General features: G+C 41.4%; 1 protein-coding gene across 1 annotated transcript in view; it reads left to right on the plus strand.

Annotated features, from left to right (window-relative positions):
• The window catches only part of LOC100533450 (neuron-specific staufen), a 43,627-nt gene that overhangs the window by 990 nt on the left and 26,205 nt on the right, over nucleotides 1-16,432 (plus strand). Inside the window, 7 exon segments of the mRNA NM_001204727.1 lie at nucleotides 9,186-9,438; nucleotides 11,043-11,270; nucleotides 11,617-12,191; nucleotides 12,546-12,692; nucleotides 13,288-13,504; nucleotides 14,874-15,018; nucleotides 16,137-16,423. Coding sequence (NP_001191656.1) covers nucleotides 9,318-9,438; nucleotides 11,043-11,270; nucleotides 11,617-12,191; nucleotides 12,546-12,692; nucleotides 13,288-13,504; nucleotides 14,874-15,018; nucleotides 16,137-16,423 — 1,720 coding nt within the window. The 5' untranslated portion in view covers nucleotides 9,186-9,317.

A 16,432-nucleotide genomic window follows, 5' to 3' on the forward strand; every position in this document is an offset into this window, starting at 1 on the left:
TTGCGGACCCGGCCGAAGCGTAGGTGACTAACTTTGTCAACCTCGGTCTGCTCTATTTCCGAACCAATCCGAATGAAACTCGGCTACCAATCAGAAAATAGGGCAAACTAATGATATGTGGACGTTGAAGTTCGTACACATAAATTAACCTATACTTTTGGTGTCGGGAACACTTTCGTATCGTGTACACCGAAAACTATAAGGAGTTTGAATTTCAACGCCCAGATGGTAATAGATCTATCTATCCTCTATAGTGTGCTCAAATTTGAGAGTTCTGTGTCAAGTAGTTGTTTAGACCCGATCGTAAATCTACGACTACCCCCCTATCCAAAGCGGCTTCGCACGGAGACCGGCCATTTTCCCCTCACTCCCGTGGCAAATGTCTGTGACCTACAAATCCCCGCATGACTATTCCGGGCCTGTTCATTGGTCACTTGAAATAGGGCAATGGCGGGCGCGCGCATCCGGTTGTTTTTCTCTCTATTCCCCTGTAACATCGCAATGGGGGTATTCCGAGGCGAGGTTATCTCGTCTCGGGGTGTTCGCGTCTCAACGGGAAAAAAGAATTTTTAATTGTACGGCATGCTAGATTGAATTAACTTATCATTTACGGTTGGCATGGTCTAAAGTCATCATAAAAAGCTTTGCAATTATTTAGTCTTGCTGCCGACATATATTCTTAAAGATCCCATGTTGTGATACGATGTTATAAATAAAATGGACTCATCCCGACACCCCTTTTTCGCAAAATCGTAATATGTACACCACAATTTTAATTATAACAAAATAACTACGAAATTGGTAATAAATCTGACTGCAGAAATGATTTCTACACTCAAAAACACATCGGGTAGCCAAGTTTCTCTCGAACATTTGGATTAGTTACCGAGATATCGTCGATTTTCTTACAGAATCTGCTACTGCGTGGTCCACTTTTTAGGAGTATTTTCCTATATGTGGGTCATCCATATTTTGCCGACCTTTACAACCCCATAACTTTTTTATTTATGAACCGTTTCTCAAAATTCAAGAAGCATAATTATCAGAATTGAAAATTCTTTCTTAGGTACCAAAAAAAAGGGGGCAAAAGTGAAAATTTAAATTTTCATTGGCATTGCTAAACAATGGCTCCATAAAATTCCTTCTGTCTATTGGTTGGACCCCATTCATTTTGTTTTAATAGGGGGGTTGGACTATACCATCTTTTGTAAAATAAGGGGAGCCATACCAAGTGTTCCGTTCCGTTCTTGCGCTCGTGACTCGACTCAGCAGTAAGTTAAACAAGCCACAAGGTGGTGACAGCGACAGGGGAGTGAATCGGGAATCGTTTGGCGATACTGTTCCGCTGAAGTGAATCGTGAATCGCGTTCCACAGGAAAGAGTGGCGATTCAGTTCCGTTCTCGCGCTCTTGACCCAGCCCTAGAGCACACAGTTAAGACAGGTGCAAGAAAGTTGTTAGTCACATGCGATTAAACGTAGAAAGACGCTAACTATTTTTAGGTAAAAGGCGCCCATCTTGTTTAGCAATGCCAATCGCCCGCTGCGCCTTGGGCCGGAAATCGGCCTCCGCGCGAGGGGTAATTTTTGGGCCGCTCGGAATCAGAAGAGACTCTTTTCTAAGATCTATAGTTACGGGAAAACTCGTGGACGAAAATAAATGAAAATCGGCAACCAATCAGTTTTATGGTTAAACTAACGACATGCCAGCGTACAATCCCGAACGATTTCTAGAACCGGAGAAATTGCAGTGTTTGTGCGAATTTCCTCTGCGGTTCGAAAACTAAGCGGAGCTGCTGGTTGATCGCCGACCACACAGGCGCCCCACATGTCTTCTTTATTGCTGTAAAATTTCAGATCTCTACGTTTAGTAGATTTTATGTACCAACTTAAAATACCACCCATCCATTGATAAAACACTAGAGCTGGAAACTAGACCACGCATTCCGAACGCGAGGTGCCGGCATGCAAGAGGCGTGTGATCGCTAGGCGGCATGTGATTGGCTGCTAATAACTAAACTAAATGGTCACCGATGACTTCATCGCTGGTTTTCCCGATACCGCTTTACTGAGTTTTAGAAGAGGTGATCGCGTCGCGGTAAAAACGATGTCACGCAATTGAACAAATTTCACCCAAATATCAGTCTTTAACATCCAAAGTAATAAAGGCATTGAAAAAATTATAACAGAACTAGATTCTGCCCTAAAAATCACATGAAGGTGCCAAGTTTCATTCATACACTCAGACCTGCCACTCATCCCGATTTAATCGGGATATCCTGATTTTTTTGCCCCATATCTCAACCATCCCGATTTTCCCGATTTCGATCGCCAGTATCCTGATTTTTTGTGGTTGCGTCTGTTGCGTCCGGTTCTTAGAAAAAAATATATAAAGTTCTGCAATCTCTTTTGCTTGGAAACACCGATTGGACTTTTTATCTGCAGGAACTTGGAACGCTATTTTCTAAAGCATCTATGCCGAGAATCTAGATCTAGTAGATGACTAACACACGTTATTTAAACTAAAATCGACCTAGTTTCAAACGCTCATTCGCATCACATGACATAACCTCGTACGTGTGGTGAGTAGCGCGTGTGTCGGGGACCGTCAGTTGTCGGGGTCAACAAAGTTCATTCACACCGGTCGCGTTGGTCGAGGTGTTTTCCGGGACTTAACCAGTGTGGACGACCGGGGGGAGGGGGTGGGGGTATTGTTATTGTTTTGACACTTGGGCTTAAAGTGCGTGCCGTGATACATGTACTAACTGAGGGGAAAGGAATAAGAGAAAAAAAATGAACAACCTTGGCGCGATTTTTTTCGATGTGATGGAAGTCAAACGTTAAAACGCGGGCGTTTTGCGTGTCATGTCAGCTCTTTTCAAGACTACGAGTGTTTCAGCATCACTGCGACCTTCGCTCCCCCAGTCTATCCAACTTCGACTCGAGTACATATATGCTGTCTTTCAGTTTTCCCTCTATTTAGAGGCCCAAACGTGAACTTATTCCTGCAAAAGTTTTGCTTTGCATACTTGCCTCAAGGGAACCAGGACCCCCCCCCGCCTTCCCCATGCCCTTTATGACTGATTTGCCGTTGATCCCGATTTTTTTCACCAGATCCTGATTTTTTAACTCAGAAATCCTGATTTTTAGATTTCATAGAGTGGCAGGTCGGTACACTCCAATTCATTACTGACTTATGAACAGTTTTTCCTCAAAATACATCAAGACATGTTCCCACATTTTGGCGATATTTGCCTATACGAAGGTCCCCAAAAATTATGCAAACAAAACTGTTAGAACCCCCAATAACTTTTTTATTTATTGATGGATTTTTAAAATTTAAAGACCATAGTTCTTAGAATTTACTTTATATTTTCATTTAAGCCCATTTTTAAGCAATTTTGATGAAAATTTAATTTTTCAATGTCATTGCTATCTTGTTTGACGTCAGACCAGGATACCCCTCCGATCAAGTGACTACATCTTAGTATAGCCAACCGGATGGCACCAAAGATGGAAGTGTGTATAATCATGCTTATATGTACACCTCTCTTTCGGAAGTTCTGATGGCTGAATAAACAGCGGTTCAATCCTGGTCCCGGTCCCGGACAGTTTTTTTTTCTCTTCTCCTCCTCCTGACTGACCAACAGTCCCATAAATTATAATTTGTAGAGCTGCTTTGAAGTTTTTTTGTTTTTTAACAATATATTAGTGATTAAAAATGCAGGAGATGTGGGGGGGGTGGTGCTAGATCTAGATTTAGATCTAATTCTCCAGCGTCTTTACGGCAATTTTCGTGCGGTATAGTCTTTGTGTTTACCGTGTTTCAATTTCAAGCATCAGCATTCTTAATCTTACTGTTCTGAGCATCAATGATTTAGATATATCTAGATCTAGAACGGGGGCTCTTGTGGCCTAGAGGTTAAGGTGTTGGCCTCTCATTCAAAAGGTCCCGGGTTCGAATCCGGGTAGCGACCGAAAAATTTTCTTTTCTAAATTTGTCTCCTTTCACCTCATTTCCTGCTCTCAAGCAATGTTCTGTCGTCTGCTTTCGTCTCCTCTTTCTGCCCCCACCCCCTCACCTCCTTTGCCCCTTCCTCTGGGCTACAGATTCTTTCTGCAGCCTTTTTACTGCTTCTCCTTCGCTTCTTCTTACTGCTGTCTTTCAGCCACACCCCTGATCTTCGGGTAGGAAAGATCTACACCTAGCCTTCTCGGACTAGGGCGAAAAATCTCGGAGGGCCTGTGTGCAAGTTGCGCACGTTAAAGATTCCTTGGTGGTCTAAAATCGATATGAGTGGGCTTCGGCCGCCACCCGGGCAAAATTCAAAATTTTCTACCAACTGAAAACATTAAGTGTGTCCCGAGCGCTCATATGACCTTGTGCAGTTGCGAGCGCCGTAAAACACCTTACAAAAACAACAAAAAACCCCCAAAATCTAGAATTAGGAAATCCGAAATGTTACCGAAAGGAAGTGATTATTCACACCGGGTGTATGTATAAGAATTAATATTATTCACACTGGGTGTGCGAATAAGAAATAATTTTATTCGCACAGGGTAGAGTGTTCGTTGATTTTTTGGATCTCGTTTGTCTCACCCGGGTGTCCCACCTTTTGGCAAAGGCTTTAATTTTAATGTTAAAACAACTGTACACTAGATCTAGTATAATATCATACTTGTTTCAGTTTTTTAGGGTTAAAGCATGCACTCGTTTCTCTGTATCTCTCTCCTGTGTGGGCATGTAGGCCTACTATTGCACGGATAACTGTAGCAATTATTCGTGTGTAGCAATATTGTGCGTACAATGTTGTACGGATAACTCGACAGAGTTGTTTGCACAATTTTGTATGATACAATGTTGTACGGATAACTAGACAGTTGTTCGCACAATTGTATGATACAATGTTGTACGGATAACTAGACAGAGTTGTTCTCACAATTGTACGGATAACCACAAAGTCATACAAGCGTCTTGTCGGGCTCGCCATCGTGACCGGTCAGTGAACCTGTGTGTGCGCATCACATTGTGAGTACCGGTTGGGGTCAACAAAGTTCATTCAAAGTCTGTGTGCTGCGAAGTATAGGGCTCAGGAATTTGGGGATTATTGGTTTTTAAAAAAAGTACAGTCAGGGGAGGCTGGGGATGAAGGCAACACCGGATGACAAAAACTGAACTGCCCGGTTACCGTGTGCGTAGACACTCTGAATCATAAAAGATTTCTCGTTCCGGGTCTGTATACTTCGTGACTTTGTTCCTGGTTACCGGGTCTGTTGTATACACTCCCAGCATCAAATTATGGTAAATTAAGGGGGGGTGGGGTCAGCATTGACTGTCTTCTCTTCTTGCTCATTAAATTAAATTTAAAATATATAAAAACTAACTAAAATTCATTAGAAGCTAATCCAAGTAGATCTAGGCCTATCTATTCTATTCTGAACGTCGCGACACAACGATCTTTGAAATGCCGTCCCCCCCTTCTTCCCCCTTTCGGATTACGCGGCCGCCATTTTCTTGCCTTCGCGGCGATTTCGTGTCGTGCTTACGAAAAAAATTAGATTTAGGCGATTATCTCGCATCATGAAGCAATTTAAAGATTTATTTACGCTGAAAATTAAACTAGCATGGATAATGACTTACATTTCGTGATATTTGGGTTGAAAATCGCGTTTAAGACTAAGATTTAGCCTCAAATTTTGTTGTTCATGCCGATTCACAGGTGTTGTTTGTTCGACCTGCGCAAAGTCCAACCGGTGCACGACAGACATGAAAAATGCGGTTTTTCAAACTTAATTTAACAATAAATGTTAGAAAATGAAGAGAAATGATGAAACTGGCCTAGAACTGTTAAAAACTTCGTTTTGGACAAATACTGTGAGATCGTTGTGCCGTGATCGCAAATTCCAATTTGTTCACCCGGTAGAATACGAGGGACGGAAACCCGGATGATCGTGAATGAACAGCCGTAAATCTTTAAAAAATCTATTTTTCTTACTTTTTAAGATACAAATTATCGCAGTTATGATTAAAACATTGTCAAAACATGTTTAATGGCAACTAGAACAAAAAATATGCTAAAACTAACAAATATAGAATTACGTGAAAAAACTACAGACACATGCCGACAATGCAGGCAATTAGGATTTTTTAAAATATTTTTTTTAAAATCGTGATTAATTTCATGTTTTTGATGCGAAATCATACTATTATCATTCTAGAACAAATTCTTAGCAAAATTACCATTAAAAATTATGAAAAAAATAAATTAGACTTACCCTTCTCTCCATGTGTTCTGTTGTCAAGTAAACATTGTCTGTTGTCATTCCATGGGTCCAGGAACTTCACAAAACCACAACTTACACAAAATGTAAAAACTCACAAAAATGTTGCTGTCCCAGCTTCTCGAAACTTCTCTCTACGATATCAGCTAAAGATACACACACACAGTTATCCCATTTCTGAGAAAAATTGTTCAGAATACAGAAAGTGCCATTTTGCCCTCTGCTGTGTTTTCCGCCAACACCTCTCTTCTGGTGCTCAATGACCTTATTGCAGTTAGTTACGAGCGCCGAAAAACCTCTAGCTCTAGGCCTACTAAAAAAACACAGAGAAGAAGGATTTGAGATGCTTCTTTGGGGACTCTTCGTTAGAAGTGGTACCGGCCTAACTCCATAGACATTTATACATTATGTACACAATCCGAAACAAACCGGAATTTGCCTTTTTAAGAAAGGGGGGTGCTGCTAAATTCACAAAATAATGGTTTGTGGCAGTTTTTAGTGCCAAAATTGTTCTCAGCACACAAAAAAAGCCGTTAGAATTCAGAATAGTGCCGAAAATAGGTCTAGTCTCAAATAGGTTTGGCAGGCAACTCTGTTCAGTATATTTACTCGACTTCTGATTTTGTATATATAAATGTCTATAGAGTTAGGCCAGGACCACTTCTCCCTAAGCGTGCCCTTGTTTGCTGCCTTTCCAAATGCGACTAAATGTAGAACTACGCAAACTATTTTTTAGGTAAGGCGGCCATCTTGTTTGACGTCAGACCAGGATACCCCTCCCATCACACGACTAGATCTAACATCTAAATAATGATATAACCAACCGCATGGCACCAAAGATTCTCTGTACTGCAAGATCTTTGACGGTGCGGCGCTTTGGTGTGTTTTTTGCAGGAATACCGGTAATGTGATATGATGCTGCTGCTTATCTCTTCTGCGCATTGTTTATCAGGCCGGGGGGAAGAGGGGGTAATCTTTCCGATGTCTACAGCAATTTTCGCGCGCTTTATTGTCTTTGGGTTTGCTGTGTTTCACTTTCAATCAAGCATCAGCGTTCTTACTGTTCTGAGCATCAGCGATCTTTATTTAGCGATCTTCCATTATGGCCAAGAACCGGTATTTCGAAGTGACTATTTCTCCGAACGTTCGGGAAAATAAAGTTATAGTTTCCGATCCCGAGATTTTTTGATTATTTGTGAGATTTAGGCATCATCCTTTCATTCTGCCTTTCTGAAAGGGCGTTTAAAAATCAAATTCAATTTCTAGAGCTAGAGATTTTTAAATATCTGAATATTCAGATACTTCAGTTGTGGTTGGGGCAGCGTTCCCGGACTATACTTCATCTGAAAATACCTTCAAAAGGTACTGCGAGAACACAAGACTGCTCGACCTTGGCAGTAAACCTATTTTGCATTTAGTCACCCAGCAAAATCTAAAATTCTTCATGTCATGTAAAAAAGAAATATCCCTCCTCTGGCCCCCCCCCTCCCCCAGTTCACACCTTGCACACACGGGCCGTCTCGAGAACGGAAACCGTTCAGAGAAAAAGAGTTCAAGTTTATTTTCCTGAGCGTTCAGAGAAATAGAGCCGGCCATGTTATTAACCTACCGGAAACCTGGTAACCAATCAGAATATGGCTGACGGGATGCAGTTAGCCGCAAGTATGAAATTTTAACGTGCAAAGCTCATTGGTACGGATAATACGCCAAGACACTTACCCAACATGTTGTTCCACATGGTATCTCCAAAGATCGTGGTAGAGAATCTTTAAATTGGTCCAGTATTTCCATGTCCATCTAAAAATAGTCTCTGGGTGTCCCAAGGTGTGATGACGTCTTATTACTAAAATTAGCAGCCAATCAGGCAGGTGCGTCGTTCTACGATTAGTAGCATGTCTTTCCAACTGTTTCAATTAGATTCTAATAATGCTACAGCAAGCACCTAGCCTACTAGAACACCTCTTTGATTGGCCCAAATATAGATGACTGTTGAGTCACGCTAACTAGAAGTAGCAGAATCTCAGATCTGGCGAAAGGTGACGCAGTAGAATAGTCACTTCGGTAAGAAAAAAGGCTGATTTTAGAATTGTACTGATTTTGGAACGATCATTTTTATTCTTTTATACGTTTGATTTTGATTCACCACCATGAAGGGAACATCAAAGAGTGACATGCAACTGGTGAAAGAAATCGATGTTAGTGTGGCGTTTAATGAATCTACTGTGAAGGTTGATATTGGTGGAAAATGGAAAAGTGTTTTGCAAATTTTGCAATGGCCTGATTTATAAACTATATTGGGAGTGTGTTTCAGTTTGGCTGTGGCACTGGTGATTTTCCTCCTTTTTTACTTTTTGTCATTAACATCACTGAAACTCTGATTCAACGAACAGAGTTGGATTCCCTTTATTTTAAAGAAAATCCCCCCCTAAAAATAATTAAAAGATATGCGTCAGTTGACACAGTAACTCTGGTTATTTTGACTCAGCGTCAATTGAAACAGAGTGGAGGTAGGAGTTGAACTCATTGGGCTGGAAAGCACGTTTTTCACTTATTTTACAAACTTCCAACTTCTGTGTTTTCCTTCAACGGTATAAAGCTTCATCATTTAGAGCTTCAGCTTTATAGTAATGTCATTATGCATATGATGTAAATTGTCTACTTTATTATTGTGTAAATGCAATGATCACTCCTTTGTACAGTCGTTGAGTAGCAATGCCAGTGAAATTTGTTCCCCACTTGTGGGTGCATTTTTTGGACCGGATAGGAACGTAGATGACTTAACTTTCTCAAACTCGTTCTGCTCCAATTCTGGACCAATATTATGAAGAGTAATGAAATACCAATATAATAGTAATTTTATATGGGTATGGGGCAAATTCTGATAACTTTTCTCTTCTTTTCACAGGTGCTTGACTCCAAGATAGAAGAACAATAAAAGCTTACTGACTGGTCAACTGGCTTAAAAAGCATAGTTTCTTAGAGAATTAATTTGTTTAAAGATCTGGGATCTTTGCTGCATAATTCAACGTACAACCCCATGTCTCACAACCACATGATGAATAACCAACAGCAACATGCCGCTATGATCAACCCAGGGGCTGTGGCATCTGTCTCTGGTGCACAGGTGCAACAGAGGAGCATGATGTCTCAACAACGAGGTAATCCAAGGCGATGTATTTAATTTGTAGGATTTGGGAAGGGGTCCAGTAGGCAACTCAATTTGTTATTGCATGCCAGTTGTTGAATATCACGTGTGTATATATTTTTCTTCATCTTGCTTACATGGCAAAGCATGTCATCCTTGAAGTTACAGTATCTTGTTTACCTACCAGTACGGTGCCATTTTGTAGAACTTGTCTCTATTAACTCTTTGAGAGGCGAATTATATTTTGCACTGTCCAGGCCTCCGGAGGCGAATTAATTGAAGAACTTGATAAAAATTAGGGTGGGTCATAAAAAAATGCTCATAACTTCCTTATTTTTAAAATAGAAAATATAATCAAGCATCATTGAACTGGAATTTAAATGGGGAAAAAACGTGTGATAAAATTTTTCAAAACAATACATCATAGATTTAATTTGCTTGCTCGTCAGAGTGTCTTTGCCTGTTTGTTAGTCCTGACATTGTGATGTCAAATTTCTCTCAAATGTGAGTGATACAGTTCAAAGCAGCCAGGGACACAGAGGGCTGCCTCTCACTTTGTGGGTAGTTGGCGGATGCTCTGGTGTGGTTTGCTTCTTCTTTCCTATCTAACATATCGTCCTTATCTCCCCTTCTTCTTTTTTGTGTTTGTTACTCTCTTGTAACACCTCTAATCTTCTGGCGCTCATATGACCTTAGGCAATTGCGAGCGCCATAAAGCCTCTACTAAAACTAACTACCTCACACATTTTGCATTGAAATGCAGTGTTTCCTCTTGAATCACTACTATCCCAATAAAATGCGTTGAACAGGTTGCTAACTTTCATATTAGCAGCCATGTCAGATTCTATTACTGCCTTACTGACTGTTGTAAACAAATTCCTAGACTGTTCGTTTTGTATTTCAATTCTGGGTCTAGATTCTTTTTTGGAGCTGGAAATGCTAGGAAAATCTTTTTTGAAGAGTTTAAGTTAGTTTAAACCATTTCCGGTGGTTCCGTACATAAAATCAGGTCTCAAGTGCATGTGTTCGCGATCATGACTATAGGTGTGATGACCTTTGAGGGACAGTCGCGGCATTGTGACAATAGTCTCGATAACCTCGCAATGGGTTACGGGGCCCTGGCACTGGGTCAATATTCATGTTGGGTATTTCTCAAAACAATTGTTGTTTCATGGGCATGTCACAGGTTGGCCAGTCTTTACATTTCTGTTTATATGCATTAAGCCGATTGTAATCTGAAATTTATTTTTGTTCTTCGTTTCAAAATTTGTATCTCCCAAAAGAGGACCTGGTCTGATGTCAATCCAGTACTTTATTGAAGAATTCTGCCAAATTTTTATTTTTGCATAAGGTAGATAGATCTAAGTCTGTGTTTGAGCAAATAGTTTTGTCAAGTATGGACGGAAAAGACAAAGGACATTAAGATAAAATGAAGATGAATATATTTTTAAAGATGTAACATCAGTCAGTTTACAGACCTCCAGTTGTGTGTGCTGCATTCTATGTGGCTTGTGAATTTCCATCTATCATATGGTAATGTCGTTGTTTTCTTTTCATTTTTAATATTAGTTACATGTTAGAGGCCTTATTTAACAAGATATGATGATCTGTTTGCAGGTGGATCTCATGCGATCAACTCATCTAAGTCACCGTACCAGTTACAAACTTCTAGCATCTCCCAGTTTTCTCACCTCCAACAACAACAACAGCAGCAGCAGCAACAACAACTTGTTAATAACTACCATAAACAAAAGCAGATGTCTCCAGACATAACCTCTCATCAGTTTTCTAGCTCTACTGGTGGTGGTATGCCAACTCAAAATGGAAACTATCAAAGCATGTCAGGTCAGCACTAATTTTCAGAAATTTTTGTTTTTGTTGATTGATTTTTTTGTTTGTTGATTTTAAAAAAATTTTTTAGTAACCACTGTTTCGGTAGTCCAGTTGTTACGTAATGGTACACTGGGATCTGCGAAGAGCCTTTGATGAAAAGAGATGCAGGGTTACATTACAATTTGACTTTTTGATATTTGCTGAAGTTATTTTGATCTGCTTGTGCTTGTAATTTTTTATTTTTTTTGGGGGGGGGGTGTTGCTATTTGTTTTAGCCTGGTAAATGGGGATATTGAACATATAGACTTGTGCAATGGTTTTAAAAATCACAATTACATGTGTGTTATTTCATTTCCAGGAAGTTCGATTCACACTAGCATGGGACTGGACAATGGTCAGCTGAGTCTTCAGCATCAGCACCATCAATACTCATCCCAGCCGGCGCAAGCACTTCAGACATCAGTTCAACAGCACCACTACCAGTCGCAGCAGATGACACAGCAACAGCAGCAAGCTGCACAGCAACAACCACAACAACAGTATCAGTCATTTCAGCAACAGCATCATTTAATCCAACAGCAGCAGCAACAGCAACAAATCCACACACAGCAACAGCAACAGTTACCACAACAAGCAATGCACCAGCAGCAACAACATTTACAACTTCACCAGCACCTCCAGCAGCGCAGTTTGAACCAGCAGCAGCAACAACAACAACGCTACCAGAAGCAGCAGCAACAGCCTCAACCAAAACAGATCCTCCAACACAGTCCTACATCGGGGAAGTCCCTGTCCAGTGCGCCTCATGGCACCAGTGTTCAGCCGTCTACCTTGCTGAACCATCATCAGCACAATATGGCTGCACCTCAGGTCACTCCTGTGACCAACGGCGAGTCGGCAGGAGAGGACACTTCCCCCAAGGACAGTCCTCAGGCAAGTATTTTTTGTCTAGGATGACATTCCCATAATTTCAGGGGGTTGGGAGAGGCTGTGTGCTTCAGTGTAAATTTTGTAAAAAGTAGGTATCTGAAACGAGAGTCAAACCAGGAGTCCATCATCAGTGATTTATTTATAGAGGCACCAGCCATCCATGTCCAGGTGCTGTTTTAGCCACAAACCAGGAGTCTTTGAAAACAGGGGTCATTCCCATCTTTTCCTTTTATTAATTTCTTCCATCATTCTGTAAGCTGGTCATGGGCTCGAAAGAATTTATTTTCCGTGACTTTTTGTGGAGGATTGAATATATTTTTAATATTCATCTTGGTGGTTGTTCTGGACTCTTTACAGGCACCAAAGACGTCTGGCAGGGACAGTGTACATGTAAGCGACAACGAGGAAAGTGCAAGTAATGCCTCTGAGATGCAACAGAGCTTGGCAAACACAAAAGAGAAAACACCTATGTGTCTTATCAACGAACTGGCTAGATTTAATAAGGTGAGCACTTTCGTTACACTCTCTAATCTTTGTTGATTTTTTACCATACAACCCCATCAGGCCATGTGTATGACAGCTTTAGGGATTTGAGCATGTATCAGGACAGGTCCTCTGTTGGGGCTAAGTGGTAATGTGAACCTTTTCCTCTTACCTTCTATGACTGTGGACTTTGTGCTGCTCACACGTGCAGTTTCCTTTTGTGAGCTGAAGGCCTCTGAATTACAAAATGGATCTAAATATTGATTGTTTACGTTAAACTATTTTTTTTTAAAACAAAATTTTCTGATTTCATCAAAGTTATCAATAGACAATTTGATTTCCCTTCTCTGCGATATTTGGTGAGAATATGCATTTGGGCCTCAGGATTTTTGTCTATTATCTTTTCCAATCAAATGACCTCTATATCATGTGCAATGTGTACACCTATTGGTTTCTAATCATTTTAAACATATCACAGTGACCACGACACTAAATGCTGTTAATGACATTGCTTGAGATTATTTGTCAGTTGGAACTCACTCACCACTCCACCACTGAAAGAAACAAAAAGAAATTACATGGTGTGAATCTCATTGTGTGTGTGTGTGTGTTCCAGATGAGTCACCAGTACACTCTGGTGGATGAGCAGGGCCCGGCTCACAAAAAGACCTTTTACGTGAAGCTGAAGCTGGGCGATGAGGAGTATTCGGCTTCAGGGGAGAGCATCAAGAAGGCCCAGCACGCTGCGGCAGCCATTGCCCTAGTAGAAACAAAGTGCCCGCACCCGCCTCCTAAACCCGCCCGACTTGGCTGCTGTGATCTGGAGAAATCAGGTGGGCGTAGTCTTAATCCTACTCGTTTGTGTTGGACTATGCTTGTGCAAGTTTTCGCTTGATATTGTGTATTAGGCTTTACTTTTTTAAAAGAGAAGAATCTTGTCTGAAGTAAAGAATTGCATGTGGCCACATAACATAAATTCATTCTTCTGTCGAATCGCTTGGTGGCTGCGTGATGTATGTCTAGCTTTTCTCCAAACTATATTGTGAGTGGTCCTGAGGGGAAAAGAGTTCCAATGTGTGTAATACTTGTACATTCCTGACCATGTAAAGAAGAAATTGACTCTATTTGGTTGGCTGCCTATTATTCTTCGCTGTTACAAGTTTTTTTTTACTGTATTCAGGGTGCCCAGCAAGGCCGCAAAGTCGTAAATTCGACACCCTGGTCGTAAAGGTCGTAAATGATAGCAAATTTGCCCTGAAGGTAGTAAACATTTGGTAAACGGTCTTAAATTAGCCTGCCTACTGAGTGATGAAGCCAGCAAGACTTTTCACTGACTTTTCAGTGAACCCTAGCCGCGGTACATGACTCCGTTTTTGCCGGTCGCAATTGTTATATAATATTCGTTCACCTTTTCCTCGCCCCGAAAGTACATTTCACAGGATATGGCGGCAGGCGAAAGTGTATGTGACGCCGAGGCTCGATCGGGAAAATCAAGATCTACTTTCGCTTTTGTTACCATCCAGAAATTTGCCAGCGATAGACTGATATGCAACATGTGACGCGCAGGTTGTGCAGTATAAACGCTGTGTCGCCGCGCACATAAAATTGAATAACTACTCGGACTCGTCACTGTGCTGTCACTTGTGTGTGTGTGTGTGTGTGTGGGGGGGGGGGAAAAGAAAATACAGGTGATGTCTTGCTCATACTGTGCTACTGTGCTGGACCAACATAGGAGAACCTGCTTTTTCTGTCCTCTTCTTTTCTATCGTCTTTTCCTCTATTTCTTTTGTATGTTTGTTACTCTTGTGAACTATTATTTCTGGGGTCGGGGTGTCTTGATAGCCGAAGCTAGGTTCCCCGTTTGGACTTCTCTGTTGACATCCATCCCTTGTCGTTCAGTTTTGAGGGCCGTATAATTTTATAAACCTTACTAAAACTAAATCTAGCGGCGAACTAGCTTGCGATTGTCTCTCTATCCTCCATTTTGTCGATTGGACTTTGTTGTATGTTGTTTTCGTTCCACATATTATGTTATAATAATATATGTTATTGATGGCACAAATAAACTGGTGTGGGGCTTGATTTGCTGGGTAGAAAAAAAATTCCCAGGTAGTAAATTTTTCCAGGAAATATTGCTGGACACCCTGTGTATTATATTGGGGTTCTGTTTTCCCACTTAGTTAATGCGTTATCTGTTGACAGCTGATGGCAATATCACACCGACAGTTGAGCTGAATGCTCTTGCTATGAAGCGAGGGGAACCAGCGCTGTACAAGTCCATTGAGCCTCAGCAACCTCCTTATTACCACCAGCCAAACATGGACTTTAGGGGGCTTTACAATCAGAGGTAAGCACTGCCCATTGTCACCTGTAGTAAATTTTTATTTTAACAGTTGCGGGGATGCCATCCGCTTTTTTAGGTATTTCCGGTATTTTGATCCTGATCCGCTATTCCGTTCTTTAGATTGAGAAAGAATCTATAGTTGGAAAAAAAAACCAAACCCACACACACACAACTTGCGCCAAATGTTCAAATAACGGAAAAACGAAGACTTTGCCATAAGTTCAAATAAATTTCTATGTACATCCATTGTTTTTGTTTGTTTGTCATTTCTCTCTATGTACACCCTTTGGGTTTCAAATTAATATTCATATGTTAGCGAGACCGTGGCGCTTGGATTTTCAGCTATTTAAAAAAATGTTGAGTGGCATCCCTGCAGTTGAAATGAGTGCTTACAGAGTAACTTGAAACTTTGTAACATGCATTTACAGTGGGGATGGAACTAAGGCACATTCTATTTATCAATGGTTTCTATTAGTGTCAGAACGGGGGCTCTTGTAGCCTAGAGGTTAAGGAGTTGGCCTCTCTTTCAAAGGTCCTGGATTTGAATCTGGGTAGCGACGGAAAATTTTCTTTTCTATAATTGTCTCTTTTCACCTCCTTTCCTGCTCTCTAGCAATATTCTGTCGTCTGTTTTTATCTCCACTTTCTGCCCCCACCTCCTCACCTCCTTTGCCCCCTCCTCTGGGCTCCTGACTCTTTCTGCAGCCTTTCCACTGCTTCTCCTTAGCTCCTTCTTACTGCTGTCTTTCGGTCACACCCCTGATCTTCTGGTAGGAAAGATCTACACCTAGCCTTCTCAGACAAGGGCGAAAAATATTGGAGGTACCGTGTGCAAGTTGCGCACGTTAAAGATCCCTTGGTTGTCCAAAATCGATAAGAGTATGCTTTGGCTGCCGCCCGGACAAAATACAAAATTTCCTACCACTAAATGTTAGGTGTGTCGCGTGCGTTCATATAACCACATGCAGTTGCGAGCGCTATAAAACAATTACCAAACAAAGTGTCAGAATGTTTGTTTGAAGTTTGAAGAATTGTTATTGGTGGTGAAGTTGGATGTATCTCCTTATCTGTACTGTTTGATGTGTTGCCTCGAAGCCCTGACTTTTCTTTTTTCACCTCAGATACCACCAGTACATGCGTGCAAGTCGTGATCCTCGTTATCGTGGCAATGGGGTGCTGTGGCCTTTGAGGTACCACTACCCGCGTATGAACCGGGCATTCTACGTCTCCCTGCGTGTGGGCCACCGTGAGTTCATTGGCGATGGCCCCACGCGCCAGGCTGCCCGTCATAATGCCGCCCAAAAGGCCCTGCGCATCCTGAAGAACCTGCCGGTACAGAGTGGAGAAAAGAAGTCAGAGGAGCAAGCAGATGAAGCAGCAGAGGATGCATGTGAAGAAGATGTCGATGGTAGGCTGC

The sequence above is a fragment of the Aplysia californica genome, unplaced genomic scaffold (genome assembly GCF_000002075.1).
Source record: "Aplysia californica isolate F4 #8 unplaced genomic scaffold, AplCal3.0 scaffold00573, whole genome shotgun sequence".
Lineage (NCBI taxonomy): Eukaryota > Metazoa > Mollusca > Gastropoda > Aplysiida > Aplysiidae > Aplysia > Aplysia californica.